We start from the raw sequence: 16,153 nt of genomic DNA on the forward strand, positions 1-16,153 counted from the left end.
AAAAGCTGAATTTGGGAGTTAGCACATTTGCAAAGACAAGATCTACGACGAGGAGTGTTTGCCTTCTCTTGGTATGGCCTAAAGCCTCAGAGACAGATAATGTTGTGAAAACAATTTTCAACTTAATAATTTAGTGTACACACCTAAAGCCATGAGTGCAGCTCATTGGGACTTCAAATCAAAACAAAGCTAACCAAATATTAAATAGAGCGAAGACAATTGGAAACATCCCACTACAATAGTCTGGGTAGTTCAGAAGCAGTTAAACATAAGACAGTGAGTAAATTAACAGATACTTTTAATAGGTTAGAAGGATCATAACTTGTAGGTGTAGGTGACCTCCATGGTTAAACAGGGTCAATTAACAGCATTCAGTGCACTGATGGAGTATTAGTTTATCTCAGGTCATAAACCTGTTTGACCTCGGACATCCACTAAACTGACAGAGAGGCTAGAGGAAGGTCTTTATCAGTGATAAACCCCACTCTAATAGGCCATTAAAGCACTTTTCCAAACTATTAATAGGATGATGCATTATTAAACTGATCACCACAGCAGCTTCCCATCCTGCCTCTCCACTGCCTGTAACTCCGTAGAAAACCCACCATGAATCCCAGCTGAGGAAAGCTGAGAATCACTAAGTTTGACAGTCAGTTCGTCCCAGCTCTGCTAAGGTCTCACTCTATCACCTCACTTTCCTGCGCTGTTCCTTTCTCTAAGGAACATGACTTCATAGCTCTTGCCAAAGCACTGACTCTGCAGGAGATCTGTGCATATCCTGCCATACAGGTCAGAGGCTGTTTTTCTCCACCCCTCCCTCCATGCCCTTCCTCTAAGGGTCAACCTCACTTATGGCTGGAACAGATCCAATTTTACACCTCTGGGTCACAGCCAGCTGATGCTCACTGTGTGTGTGCGTGCATGTACGTTTTTCTGTCTGTCTGTTTAATAAGAGTGTGAGATGTCTATGTGCAATATATCTGTGTGTTTGTCTGTGTGTACAGTTGTGTGAGTGAGAATGTGTCTGTTAGCGGGTTAAATGGAATGTGAGCATGTGTAAAGGGTCTGGCAGGGGCTAGGCGTGACTGACGAGCTGACTTTGGCCTACTAAAGCGGTGAAGCTGAACACATTGCATGCTACTTAATACACACATTGACACATACTTTGCATGCTCCCAAAAGTGGTGCTTAACGACAATGTTGTCAGTATGTCCTGCACATATTAACTTAATATCTAAACCCTGTACACATTTCAGTAATCTCACTAAAACAAACGGGATTTCACACACTCTGTGTGTGCAGTAAAACACCTTGCTCCAGTCCAAACGCACACACACACAGACACACAAACACACATCCTGAGTGGTCTGTAACGAAGCCCAGCAGACTGAGCTGGGGCAGCCAGACTCTCTGCTTCAATCCTGACAAACCCTGTGACCTGCAGGCTGTAGCACAGGCCTGAGACTCTATACACTACTATTACACTGGCTACAGTGCTATTCTGGCTCCCATGTGAGAATGGTGGAACCATTATTTTTTGGAAAATGGCAGAGCAATTGCATGGGTAGGAGGTGAAACTGCTTAGTGTAACAGGCAACATCATTTGATCAGTAGTTTTGCCACTTAGCTAATCACACAGGCAAGTGAAGTAAAGCTTGAGGCTATTTGGAACAATAATGGGAATAAATGATCTACTGGTTTATTTTACCAATCCTTGTGTACAGTAAGGAATCAGATAGGGTGATGAATAGATAAAAGGCTATAGGCAACTGGTTAGCTTAGCTTAGCATAAAGACTGAAAACAGGGGGCAACTTGGTTCTGTCCAAAATAACAAAATTCCAACTACCAGCAGCTCTAAAGCTCACTAATTAACACATCACATTTTGTTTAATACGTACAAAACTGGAGTGTAAAACCAACACTTTATAGGTGCAGGTAGGTTGACTCTTTTTATCTTGGAACTTAGCAAGGCTAAGTTAACCGGCATCTGACTTTGGTATAAATCTTCACATTCAACTCTCCGCCAGAGGGGGAATCAGGGAGTCATGTGAATCAGGGAGTCACTATTCCTAAGTCACTTTGGACAAATCTGTAAGATGAATGTAATGTAATGGATCGAATGCAGATAAATAATTATTCTCCTACTTTAATTCTGTTTGTCTGTTACCACATTGTGATGGGGTTTGATGTTAGATGAAGATAAAGTTATTGTATGTGTGTCTGATGAGTGGTACTACTGACCTCCTGCTCCTGCACCACAGCTGGGAGAGAGCTGGCCATTTGAGCAGGTACACATGTTGGGTCTGGAACAGAATCCATCGCCACAGGAATTCCTGCAAATTGCTGGAGAGAAGAGAGGAGAGGAAAGTGAATTTAATTGGTTATTTCATTTTTCACAATAATGAAATAGGCAAAATTATCACTGGGCTCTGTGGTATTGAGGAAGAACTTACGGACAATACACTGGTTCCCTCCCGGGAGAGTCTTCCAGCCTGGACAGCAGTATGAATGGAAGCGAGAGCCACACACATTGGGCCTGACAGAGACAAAAAGAAAGAACAAATAAACTCACTACTAACCCAGACCTCCCAAACATCTTTTAGTAAAACCCCTAAACAAATACACAGAGTTATGAGTTATTTTCTGAGCTGCCAAAGACCAGCACGGCCTCTGCTTTCAGAATAAACATAACAAACTTTGATACAAAGCCTCTTCGGGTGATGTATCGAGGTATTTTCAGAGAGGGTAGAAGGGGAAGGAAATGCGAGGGGCCTACAACATGAAGAGCAGCATTTTGTTTTCATAAAAGGCTGAATTTAAACTTGGAAGGACGGGATGTATAAAGTCCTCCTTTCTTCCCAAATTCCATGCCTGGTTGTCCTGTTCTCTTGCAAATATCCAGTGCTGTTCTCCATCGCTGCCCATACCCTTTCAGTCAGCTCTGACTCTTACTGGTGGAGAGCCTGCAGTGAACTTTGACCCTGTCTTACAGATGTGAGAGTCATAACAGTGTATGGAGCGCTTGATTGGCCTGAGAGGTTGGCCACAAAGTTTTCCTCTGAGGAAATAGCTAAACCACATCTAGAGTTGACTGCCTCTGCTCACACACACACAAACACACATATAAACATGGAGTCTGCAGCTGCCTTACAAGCTAATGCAAAGTACACTTCCGTGTCACTTTTTATCATCCATGAATAATTACACACCTATTTATAGCTCAGTGTATTTAGAAATTAAATAGAAATCCCAATATATATCAATCCCAAAACCCAAACCCTTGTACCATAAGTCATTGTGTGCACTCAAGAGAAATACCCCAAGACACTGCATAAAGCTATTTAACAAACTGAAGGGATTCCAACTATGTGGTTGTACTAATGATATCCTTAGTGACCTTTCAGAGTGTATAATAATGGCTATATCTGTGGTCATCTGTGCTGGTGGTTAGTTGTTTGCATTTGCTGATGGCATGACTAAGAACTGAGGGACCACAGCTTGGTAAATTGGGGAAAAGCGTGATCCAGTTGCTCATGGTACAGTAAGTTGCCACAGGGATCAAATCTCCTTAGTCTAGAAAATTTTTGCCCCCAGGAGATAATTTATGACTGTTTAAAGTAACGCTAGATTACCCTGTGTTTTCTGACGCTGACCAAGGACTAATAAAATTAGACAACAACTTAACACACCTTCGAAAGGGTTACCCCAGGGTTTTAGTATTGCACTTTCAGAAAGTTCAGGGGCTTTTTGGGGACAATTAAAAAAAAAAAAAAAAAAAAAAGTCAAAACTGGTATGGCAGAGGAGGCTGGGATATTCTGATTTTTAGTCCTTAGTATGAGTCAAAATTCAAAAACACTGGATTTCCCATAATGCAACTCAATTGTTCATATACTCTTCTCTGCCTTTTTCAAACTCCTTTACCCCAATTTATAATACATGTTTTCTGTCAAATATCAGTAACTTACAATTATCCTAATGACATCATCTGGGTTATTTTTTCAAACTTTGCAAAGCTGCCTCCAGAGCCACCGAAGACATTATACAACATTTTTCACAGGCTGAGTGGTACAGTGGCAAGTAAAGTGACCTTTATGTATAAAACCAGTGGAGTGCTCCTTGGAGGGAAGACTTTTACATTTTAATTTTGGTTATTTTTCCTAAAATTTGACAACTTTTACTAAATAGAACTGTCGTTTTTATTCGAATCACACAACTTGCTCGCATATTAGTAGTTTTTTTTAACCATTCATATATGTCAAAAACAGTGGAAAAAGGCTCAGAGTGACATCTTTACATTGCTTATTTTGTCAAACCAGCTGTCCACATTACTGCCAACATTACTTTATATCTTAGATAGACACTAAATCCACATAAGATATAACATGGCTCTGTTCAAAATCGATCTCCCAGCACCTCTAAAGCTCACAAATCAGTACATTGTCTTTGGTTTGTTTAAGTCATGCAAAAACCCAATTAATAAAGTGACCATTCGACATTTTAGTGGAAGTTAAATGCCAAGCTTTTTCTTGGGGCCATGGTGCTAGGCAACCAGCAGAGACTCTAGGAAGTTACTGGTATGGGTATTGCATTTCCTAAAAAGTAGAACTATTCCTTTAAAGGTGCTATATTATTTCTGCCAGTGAATGTGGTTTACAGTGACTCACTATCGCAAAGTGATATTATGAAATGGAGTGGGCTGGGGCTAGCTGGTTAGTATGCTAACTTCAGTAGAAGAAAAGAAGTGATAGAAATAGAGGCGAAACAAGAGTTGACATTGGTGCTGCTTTCCACCGCTGGAGACAGCTCTTGGCAAGTAAAGGAATGAAGTTTGATGCTAAACTCGCAATGTTGCTCTAGACTGGTAAGTAAACAGCGGTCAATGCTAACATGGGCTATGTAGCAATAGCAAAAACTTACATATAGCACCTTTAAACAATTAACCTATTATCAAAATTGTTGTCAATACATTTTCTATGGATTAGCTAAATTATTAATTGATTAATCGTTTAAGTGCTGAAGTGAAAATAAAACAGTAAAAGTCAATATCACTGTCTGTTTTTTCTTGTAAAGTAGTTTTGTTAGCCAACAGACTACAACAGCAATGAGCAGCTTTTGGTTGGATATGCAGTCAAAATGAGAAGATTAAAAGACCAGGGGTTGTGGGAAATTAAGTGTTAGCGCTGATGAATGTCTCAGGTTGCTCCTGTGTGAAACAGATGACCTTCCTCTCCTCCTCACCAGACAGTATCTGTAGTAACCCCAGGCTACCAGGGAGATGACAGCTGGGGTTTGAGGTTCTGATGGATGGAGAGCAGAGCACACCTCCAACCACATTAACAGATGGCATCTGGGGGGGCAAGGAGGGCCAGACAGGTGGGCAAGCAGACGAGAGACATTTATGTAGGCAGAATTAGTGGTCAGACAAAGAGGGGAGATAAAAATAAAACAGAAAGGGTAGAAAAGACAGAAGCAATGGATTCTTTGGGACATTTCCAGAAACTGAAACGTGAGGGCTGGTTTTAGAGAGAAAGTGTGAAGGGAGTGAGAAGAATGGCGGTTAGGAGGAGGAAAGACAGAATGGTGGGAAAGGAACAGGAGATTAGTGGGAGGGAAAGCAAAACAAGTTTATGCGGAGAAGAGGAGGAAGCAGGAGGAGGAGTGGGAGCGGAAAACAGAAGATATGGAAACGAAGGAGAGAGCAGCATAAATAAGAAGAGGCTAGACCCTTGGTGGGGGTTGAACTTCTGGGGCAAACACACAAACTAAACAGGGCCTCGAAAAAACTTTTGAAATGCATAGAGTGAGACATCAGCATTCCAATACTTAATAAGCATTGAACCAAACTTCTTCCTTGATCTAATTCTCCAAAATTGCATTGAAGATTTTCCACTGTCACAGACCTGGGGGTTGTCAATATATGAAGGATTATAGGGGTTTGACCCTGAGGTGCTCTGGTTTGTTATTCTTCCTTTCTCTCTCTCTCTCTCTCTCTCTCTCTCTCTCTCTCTTTCCTCCAGGTCAGTGCCTGGTCTCCTATCACCAAGAGGAGGCTTTAGAGGGTGAACTGAAGTAAAACAGAGTGAAAGACAGCCATAAAAAAGGAGTTTAAGCCCCAGGGGTTTTCCTCAATATTGAAATGTCCTACTGTTTTCAGGGCTCAATCTAAAGGAGATTAACTCTTCTGTGGCCTTGTTGTGGCCTTTGAAGTTGCCTCCCAGCCCGTGGATTGCTCGTTAACTGCCATTAATAGTAATAAAAGGAAAATGGGTGCCACCTCATCCAAGAGGAAATATGTAGAATGGAGGGAAAATGGATACTGTAGGCAGGGTTCAAAGTCGAAAAGGGGAGGCAGTATCATGGAGGTTTTCAGGCAAAATAACCGAAAACAATCAGCAGATGAAGTTGCAACTCTAATTTTCTCCTGTTGTAAAGTTTTGAATTATTTTTCTGGTTTCTTTGGGTTTTAGTAAAGAGTTAGAGTTATAAAATTAGAAAATGCAAAATTAACAAGGCTATTATGAGGCTGTAGCCTGAGGGTCCTCTTCCCATGCAGGAATCCACAGGGTCAAAGGTTAAGGCAGTTCAGAGCAGCAGCCTCCACTGACCTGCAAGGAAGGGCAGAGTTGGGCAGGCATGGAAAATGACTACAGACAGTCTGTATCCATAAAGACACAGACCAGAAGTTCACAGTTGCCAGGGCTCCAGGTCAGGTGTCTGTGTCCGTGTAAGTGTGTTTCAGTGTACTGGTCATAGGTCAAAGGTCATTTGCCTGGTATCTGACCCCCTTCAGGAAAACTCTTACGTATTGCTGCTTCTAACAACACCTGGGCCAGTTGCTCTCCTATCAGATCTAGGGATGGGGGATGATAAAGGAATGTAATGTATAGTCAACAACCCAAGTAGATGGTGATAAGAGAGATGAATATTAATCAATGGTGGAAGACATTCAAAATTAGTTATTGTACCACTATGGAAAAATTAAGTTCTGCATTAAGTTTTCATTTAGGTAGAAGTAAACAAGAATGATTGGTAAAATATACAAAAGCATCAAAGGTAAACTTTTGCTTCACTGTTGGGTAAAAATGTAATATCTCGGTTTGAAAGCTTTTCGTGCTTTCAGAGCAGCTGTAGAAAGCAATGAAAGAAAGGACGGACAGAGAGTAGAAAGGAAGGAAGTGTGAGGGAAAATGAAGGGAATACAAAAAAGTAGGGGGAAAGGCAGGACAGGAGAAGAGAAGGAGAGAGATTGAGTTATATCGAAAATATTTTGTGATTTTACTTAACTGTAAAATCCTAATTGGCAGACGATAGTAACCGGACCCATCAGATAAATATAGTGGAGTAAGAAGTATAATATTTCAGTCTGAAATAAAGTGAAGTTGAAGTACGACATCTCACAAAATAGAAACATGCAAGTAAACTGTAAGTACCTCAAAACTGTACCTTTAGTATAGTACCCACTTTCCACCTCTCCAACAGTGGACACCTTCTTGTCTCGTATTGTCCTGCTAAACTCATGCCATTAAAGAACTGAAACTAAATTGAACTGAGAAACACAGACAAAGAGGGAAAGAGTGAGAGATTGTTGGCAGTCTAACAGAGAATGGAATTGGTTGTGTTTGTTGTGATGTTTTTGTTCTGGCTGAGAGACAACAGGAGATAAACATCTACATCACAATAACTCAAACTGTGGTCTACCATACAAATAAATAGGGGATATTTGATTATTGTTCTTTTCCATAAAAATAAATGTCATCACCCAAGGTGCTTCTTAACTCAGATGTTTTGCGGCACAGCTAATATTGTTTGTGATCAGCTCTAGAAAAAACTGTAAATCAAATACATAAATAAGCTCATGCAATGCCTTTCTTAGTGTGAATGCATAATGTGTGTTTGTTTTATTGTGTGTGTGTCAATGAGTGTGGCAATGTCAAATGTGGTAAGTAAACTGAATTCTAAATCTTTTCATACAGTCTGACATTAAGTAGGCACCACTTTATTCGCAGACCACATGCCAGTCAGCAGTCCTAGATAATCCTGTCTTTACAGCTCAGTCTTAGCCTGCACATACCATAAGCATAAAATACCGACACATAAAAACCTAAAATGGAACCTAATGCACATAAAACAGAAAGGGAGGGTGGCAATTGTTGGCTAATCCCAAATGTAAATTCTTCTTGACCGTTTTTGTGGGTCTTGTTTCCTTTCCCTGTCCTCAAAACACTCAGATATTTCTGAGGTAAAGAAGTTTGTCCTGTGAGATCCAAAACAGGGAAATGGTTTTATTCCCTTTCCAACTAGGCATATGCCAAAGCAGACTGTAAATAGACGAATCTATCCAGGCCATCGGGGTGGTATTGACATTATCCAGTAAGGGACTTGAGGGACTGAATATACAGTAATTCTCTGCTTTGGGGCTGAATGTCTGCCAAGCTAGCCAGCATCCAAAGTGTGTCTTAAAGTAGAGCTGGGCCAAGCTGCGCTAAGTTAATAAGGCGGGTGGCTGCAAAAAAAAAAAAAAAAAACTTCCCTGGATTCTTCAACTCTAACATACAAGAGATCTCATTAAAATATTTAACTATGTACTTAATTATTAAACTCTAAGAAACATCAGAAAGAAAGTGAGAGAAATCAAAAGCCAAAACTCTGAGTCTCTATGTCACACTTTCCTTCTCTCATTCTACCAACCAGACGGTCAATCACCCATCAAGTAAAGCGGACCCGGCAGCCAGCCAGCCAGGCTAAGTTCTGATCAGATGCCGCCCTTGAGTGGACTGATGCCAGGCTGCAGTGTGCTGTGGGAGCCAATAAATCATAGTCAGTCAGCATAAGACCCAGCACTACCAGAGACAAACCAGGGGATATGGAGTTCTAGCCAGCAAATAAACACTACACCCCAGCCCAAGGCCAGTGTAATGACCATCATTAAACTAACCTTCCTCCATCTCCCACACAGAGAATCTGTGAAACCCATACTGAGTTACTGACAGTCCACTGTGATTGGTGCAACTCTCAGATGAAAGTATTATGGCAAGACACAGGTGTAGGTTTGCATGTATGTTGATATGTTTTGTTGAGGTGAATGAGCTGTAGAAAAATTCAATGACTCCTGTGTAAGAAACATTTGGTCCACAATACACAAAAGCTCATCAACAGCCAAAACACTTACCCACTCATCACAAATGTGACTTCCTCACCTTAAAGCTTCTGTCCAGAGCCGGTTAAATGTAAATGACTAATTTTACCCAATTCCTGATGAACTGTGATCGTTTTCAGTCAACGACACGCAGACAGTAACTGAAAATAAATTCAACACATTAGGCCTATTTGCTTTGGCCAGCTTGCACCAGCGCATTGGAGGTGCTTTAAAGTTTGGGAATGATTCAAGTGACAGTTAACAGGCAACATCCAGAAATCCAATAAAAATAATCAAAAAGATGTTGAGCATTTTGTCAAATAACTAGTTTGTTGTGCTCACATTGGCTTCGAGCCCAGTGTGCAAGCAGAGCTTTTCAGCCATAACATACCCTGAGTTTCAAAGATGCTATGTAATCTCATCACCTATTTACTTCAGTACACAAAATTATCACTGCATGGGCATTTCATTCCTAACACAGTAGTGTTTCCAGATCTTAACATTGTAATGGAAAAAGTCTGCAGGCTTTTGTTGCTTGTTCTCATGAAACCACACACTATTTGATTGGAATAATACACTATTGTGCAAGGTCTCCTGGTTTCTCTCTACTCTCTCCTCTGGCCGCCCACTGTCTGTTAGACAAACTGTGAATGTGAATTATTGCTCGGTCAGATCAAATATTTAATGTTTTGAGTTCACTGCCAAATGCCTCATTTGTGCTTCAGTGAACACTTGATGTGTCACACATGATAATGGTGGCTGTGTACAGTATGATGGACACTGCAGTAGAAATGTTGAAGAACTACCATGCTCACTCAGTCTTTTCTATAAAAGGTCTTTGTTAAAATACATCTCTAAATGCAAGGGGAGGACAACTTTCTTTATTTATCGTGGACAAATGCCTTCCATATAATCAAACGGATTGACAAGGCAGACAAATCTATTTCTGTTACGCAGCAGGAACACCAGAAAACACCAGTTTTAGACTCTATGTGGGCTTTAACATGCGTTATTAATAAGCCTTAACTGAATACGATTCACAGAGTTTAGTTATTTCTCTTTATCTCTCACTATCGCTCCCAATTTCTTCTTCATCTCATCTCTCATTTCCTTATGTGCTCTCCTTTCTTTCATACTTTTCCTGTCCTCCGTTATTCCCTCTGCTACTTTGTCACCTACAGCAGTGAAACAAATGCCCCTTTTCATACCCCCCTCGGGTGATACGAATACCTCATTTCCTGTGGCTTGGCACTGGGGGAACCATAAGCTGGGACAGATGGGAGTATGATTGGAATAACTGATGCAGACACTGAAAACAGGCCCCAACAAAACATCCTTTGTTTTTCAAGAACTAGTGAAATATACAGTGAAAAATCTTTGCTAAACGCCATACATCCCACAATCAGATTCATGGTGTTTAGGTAGGAAAGTGAAAGTGTTGGACTGCAGGAGAGAGAAGGGGCAGAGGAGGGAAGGGGGGGGTTGCAGCTGGTGAGAGGTGATGTGATCCCTGTAGTTCATTTCACTGGATACTCCCCACATACAGACGCTCAAATAAGCAACACCTTTAAAAACATACACATGCATACATGTATGTTCATATGTACCCACACACACAATTTTCCCCAACGCTTGCGTCAACTTAAAGCACTGGGGCCAGCAATCTCCCCACAGCAGTCCTGAACTACTTTCTCCGGCTTAACTAATACACTCAGGGGAATTTGGGTCATGCTTTCCTCTCATCATCCCCTCATGAGATGTATAGAAAGCTGCCCTTTCCTCCCTTTCCCAGGAAAATGTCAATTTGCTGTAAATACACTTGGAGATTTCAGTGTGGCAAGCAGCCTGTTAAGGTCGAACATGTGCTGTTTTTGAGAAAACAATGTGGTAGTATTCACCAGCATAATTTGGTATAAGGCGAGCTTGGCCTCAGCCCAGAAAGCACAGCAGTTGAAAGAGTGCTGCCAGGAAAGCAGAGAGGGAAAATTAATTTATATTTCAAGCCTTCTCCAGATCGAGCAACAAATGTTCTGAGTTGTGTATGCAAAACCAAACTTATTGCACTTCTCTTCATTTCAGGACTCTTTTTATGAATACTTCATACAGTATATACTGCATTATACATTGCTGCTCATTTGGGTTTTGCCAAGGACGGTAACACACACATAGACACTCATCCCTACCCTCTCAGTGTCTCCTGGCCACGACGTCGAACTCGCTGCACCTCTCTCTGGTCCACAGTGCCGGTGAAGCGGCTAGCTTGGTACGGTCCATTACCAGTTTGACCACATGCCACATGGACCGCCGCAAGAAACACCGCCGCCCATCCCAACAGCATTTGAGCCAGCTTCCCCGATTCCATTGGTCCGTCTGGCTATCCCTCCAACCGCAGTACCTCCGTGTTACTGCTCACTCTCTGACTCTCTTGTTCAGTGTACAGACCCAGGCTGAGCAGAGGGATCTAGACCTGGATCCAGTTCTGGCGTGCACTCCAGAGTAGGGGCTAGACAGAGGAGGAAAGGAGATAAAAGCTAAGAAACACACAAACCCATATCAAACTTAGACTGAGAAAGTGGTTCTCCTCATCTAACACAGTGGTTCCCATCCTTTTTTGTCAGATGTTCCCCCACAGCCCTGTCGGATGAGCTCCAATACAAACAAATGTGTTAATATAAATAGATTAAAAACTGGACGGTATGATGGAAAAGTGGCTACTTTTACTGTTTTTCATGCGGCTGAATCGTGAGTGTTTAGGTTGCTTTGGTCAAGTTTGCATTTGTACTTGGGAAAGGCAAAAGACGAACATGTCAGCCATTTATCCATTACTTTTAGCTAACTCTTTAAACTTCTCTGCTTAATTGTTAACTAGTTCTCAAACATTCTCAATTATAACATACATTGTTAATGTGTTAACTGAGTCAGGTTGATGGGCATCTTACTGGCGACTGTAAATTTACTACTTAGGTAGCTGAGTTTTCCACATACCTCCTGGCACCTGCAGACGTACCCCCTAGGTACAAGTACCTCTGGCTGGAAAACAGTGGTCTAACAGATCGAATCAATTTTACCCTTATGATACAGCTCAAATCACCCTCACACATTTTCCAACCTTAAAAGCTTTGTGAAAAGGACACCACTCCATTGGTGGTTATATTGAGAAAAGAGAAAACATATGAGTTGGGGATGAATAAAGAAGAACATGCAAGAAAACAGAATCGTGACTTCAAGCAATCTGTTTTCACTATACTGTACTTCAAAGCAGTCTCATAAGTGGTTTATCACTCCACAGACACCAAATACTGTATGTACTGACCGTAGACTATAGAGAGAAAAGTCACAAATGTATTAGAGATGTGTAGCATCTAAGATCCAGTGTAGTTAAATAGTAAATGTTTATCGTCATTAAAAGGGATGTTAATAAGGATTCCCGTCATATAAAATTGAAGAAGCTTATATAAATTGTGTGTTAATGAGATTATTTTTGCCCTGTGAAGTACTGCACTACATAGAAGCCTCTACCCTTATATATTGCAACACAAGTGCAATGTTTTAAGCGTAATTGCTGTGCATAAGGTTTTCGAAAAGGTAGCAAGATAAATGTGAGGGGTCATGAGATGCGCAAATTGTCTTCATTTTTCTGATCTTTCTCTTAACTTAGGTTTTTATTGAGGAAAAACTGCATATTTATGGCTCTTTAGGGATCTAAAAACTATTTAAATAAAAAAGATGGGGACATCACTATCATATCATGTCATATATGCAAACTGTGACAAAGGGTCATGAGTAGACATTGCTTTGATTTAAAGAGTGACGCGCCAAAAAGTTTGGGAATCACTGCCCTAAATCACAGCCGTGTGCCTAGAGGGAGCCAGAGAGACTGACCAGAGGGAGGTTGGTCGAAAGGACAGGGTTAACAGTTAAGTAAGAGTTAAATGGTTATGTAAAGGTGATCAATTAGCTCAAAAGACTCTCTTCATTGCACTTTCCACAATCAGAAAGAAGAGTGGGGACATTTACTTGTTAACAAAGACCAATTACTTATCCACATAAAGAGACAAAATTAACTTTCTTCTATTATCATTTATAATAGAGTCTGGATTTCTAAATCAAATTATTTCAGATTTTCTAACCTCATACATAGCAAACATAGTCTTACAAGCCTGTCCTAACTGCATTAGGGTATATTAAATTGATAAACATCCAGGGGTCCAGCTGGATTAGACAGCACTGAGGTTTATTTTCTCTTCTCCACCTCATTATAGACCACAAGTTTAAGAGTGAACTGTGGGCCCCTGGTGATATATAACCTCAGCAAACCCCGGCTCCAGCCCTCCAGCCATGGGTCCAACCACATATCTGAGCTGGACAAAAGAAAGGAAAAGAAAAGAAATATGGCCCCACATCCCACTGACTCAGATGAATTGTAGTGGAAGATGGGTGATAGATGAGCACTGAACTCACTCAAGTATGCAGGGAAGAGGGGAAAAAGACAGAGAAAAAAAGTGGTTGGCAAGACACGGACTGGACAGGAAGAGTTGATTGTAAATAAATACTCATGTGAACATAATTGTCCATAATTATTCCAAAATTCACATTTTCCCCTTTTTTTCGATGCAGACGTAAATAAAATGTAATAAAATTTGTAAATATGCCTGGAACAACTACTATGTGATGGACTAATTTATCTCATATTATCTCCTATCAATGGCATCGCTACATGCACCTACTCTTCTTGAAATCCAAGACACATATTTCCCATTCAAAAAATAAAAAATAGAAAACTGTGGTTTTAGCCGCTTGCAGTAAGAGAAGTGGATGGAGGCGGGATCAATGCTGAACAAAAGAAATGCCTGATCAATCGCCGGGTGGGAGCTCTGCTGAGCACTTCTCCAACCGTGCTGTCAAAGTAAAAGCAGGTAAAGCATCCGCCCTGCACAATCAATGGATCCCCTAAACGCTGGGCGCGCACGACACGATCTTGAATGTGACTCCATATGACAAAACATGTAATGGAATCGCACAGTGACTTGAGAAGTGAAACACATCGAAGCACAGCCGAACACTAGCAGGGGGATATTAGGGGGGGCAAAGTCAGATGCAAAGCCATACAGTTAGGGAACCTTACTGCAGATTCAGTGTTAGGGACCACCGACACACTTCACGTGCATACAGCAGATACACAAGGATGTCGAGTTCCGTCCGCTTCCCTTGAAAAGTGTAACGCAGCATATTGAGCAGTGTGCTTGCGAGTTGTCAGAAAGACAGATCTTTTTTTTTTTCCACGATATTGCAGCGCTGAGATGAGCTCTGCGTGTCACCACAACTTTATGAATGGAGGAAAACGCAACATCAGCTCCTGCGCGTTGAAACACGAGTTAATCCCTGATGGGAAAATAGGTTCGTTTTTTGGGTTTTTTTAATTATTATTCCGCTTTATTCGCCAGGAAAGCTTATCCAAAATTATAAGAACTCCAACAGGGCGAGCTATCAAACTGTAAATCTTGACTAGCCTGTCGGGGTTTTTTTTTTTTTTTTTTTTTTCTTTTTTTCCATGCAGTCTCCCAAAAAGCCGGTAAAAACTAAACTTCCACGCTTCACCCGCTTAGGAACAAATATCAAATTTAACATCCACCTTTCTGCATCTTAAACTTGCAATTAGACTATTTAGCAGACATGCATTAAGAGATAATGCCCCGAGAAACAACGGCCTTCTGAAACAACAGTCACCATCAAATCTATTGATAACTTGATTGTTCTGTTGTCAGAGATCATTAATGCACACAATACCTTGCAAGAGTTGGAGTGCTTTGGCGTCGAGGAACCCAGAGTCGGAATTTGAGACAGGGTATGTGCTCCAGAATGGAATATTTAACTATAGCCTTGTGAGAAAAAGAGAAAAGTTAGGGAATTGCCCTGTTTGGGAGAGGGGAGGGGACACAGAGTGAGGCAGAGACAGAGAGAGAGAGAGAGGGGGTAGTAACGGACTGCAGGACAAACCCACATTCCTGAAGACTCCTCGAGTTGTTATAACAGGGGACAAGCAGCTAAAACCTTCACACTGTGGCTAACATGGCTTCACCATCATCACTCCGCTAAAAAAACAAACAAACAAAAAAAAACAGTCCCTCAGGCTACCTGAGTGATGAGATAAGAGTCTCACTTAAGTAAAGGATCTCTGATGATTGCTAAGCAGCATTTGCATTAACATCAGGCTGTGGCATATGAGCCAGCAATGGCAAATGAATAGGAAAATTACATTATCCACTGAAAGATAAGGATTTCATGATGGTGCATTGTTAGAGTTAACGAAAAAAAATAAAAGTATTAAACAGACTGTGATTAGTTACTATATTTATGCAGAAATCAAACGTAAAGTGTAATTTTACAACCTCTCATGTAGCTCAGCACACTCTGATTACCTCCAGATCACAGTCAATTTGTAAATGAAGATAACAGCAAAGCATAATGAGTGTGTTACTCTGTCACAGTGTGTCAAATTTACGCATGCTATTCAAATAGTCCTGCTATTTACTACCTGAGACCACTGGTACTTGTGATTGACACATCCTTGTGCTTTGTTGCCACAAGTGCTGATAGGAAGTTAACATTGAGAGAGAGGCCATCTGGGTGGTATATTGGTGAGGACAGCTGAGCACATCTCAGATGTTGCAACCTTCTGCGCTGATTTCAACACTCTCAAACAAGAAAATGGGTCAGCGTAGCTCTACAAAAGAGGTTCTTTTTGGCTTGAACAAAATTCGAAAACAAGGCGGCGTAGAGGTGCCTGTCGTCATTGCAAATTTACTTTTACAGTTACAGCTGTAATGACGGTTCATTTCTAACCTTGATCAGACCATAACCACAACCATATTGTTGTTCTAGCATATTCAGTGTAACATCTATAGACAAATTTTAATTTTCACAGAGCATAATATTTAGGTTTTTGTAGGGTTTGGTGGAGATTGTGTAGAGAGTAGAAACCTCCAGGGAATCAGGGTTCAAAAGCCAAGAGTTA

The 16,153-nt window shown here is 41.0% G+C and overlaps 1 protein-coding gene across 1 annotated transcript in view; it reads right to left on the reverse strand.

The window, feature by feature from the left end:
• fbn2b (fibrillin 2b) overlaps positions 1 to 15,011 on the reverse strand; it is a 65,266-nt gene extending 50,255 nt beyond the window's left edge. The window contains exons 1-4 of the mRNA XM_040128610.1: positions 14,926 to 15,011; positions 11,322 to 11,641; positions 2,455 to 2,537; positions 2,243 to 2,344 (exon numbers count right to left, since the gene is read on the reverse strand). Of these exons, the coding sequence (XP_039984544.1) occupies positions 2,243 to 2,344; positions 2,455 to 2,537; positions 11,322 to 11,500 (364 nt within the window). The 5' untranslated portion in view covers positions 11,501 to 11,641; positions 14,926 to 15,011. The remainder of the gene's footprint in view (positions 1 to 2,242; positions 2,345 to 2,454; positions 2,538 to 11,321; positions 11,642 to 14,925) is intronic.
• Between the last annotated feature and the right edge of the window lie 1,142 nt (positions 15,012 to 16,153).

The sequence above is a fragment of the Xiphias gladius genome, chromosome 6 (genome assembly GCF_016859285.1).
Source record: "Xiphias gladius isolate SHS-SW01 ecotype Sanya breed wild chromosome 6, ASM1685928v1, whole genome shotgun sequence".
NCBI classification, from domain to species: domain Eukaryota; kingdom Metazoa; phylum Chordata; class Actinopteri; order Istiophoriformes; family Xiphiidae; genus Xiphias; species Xiphias gladius.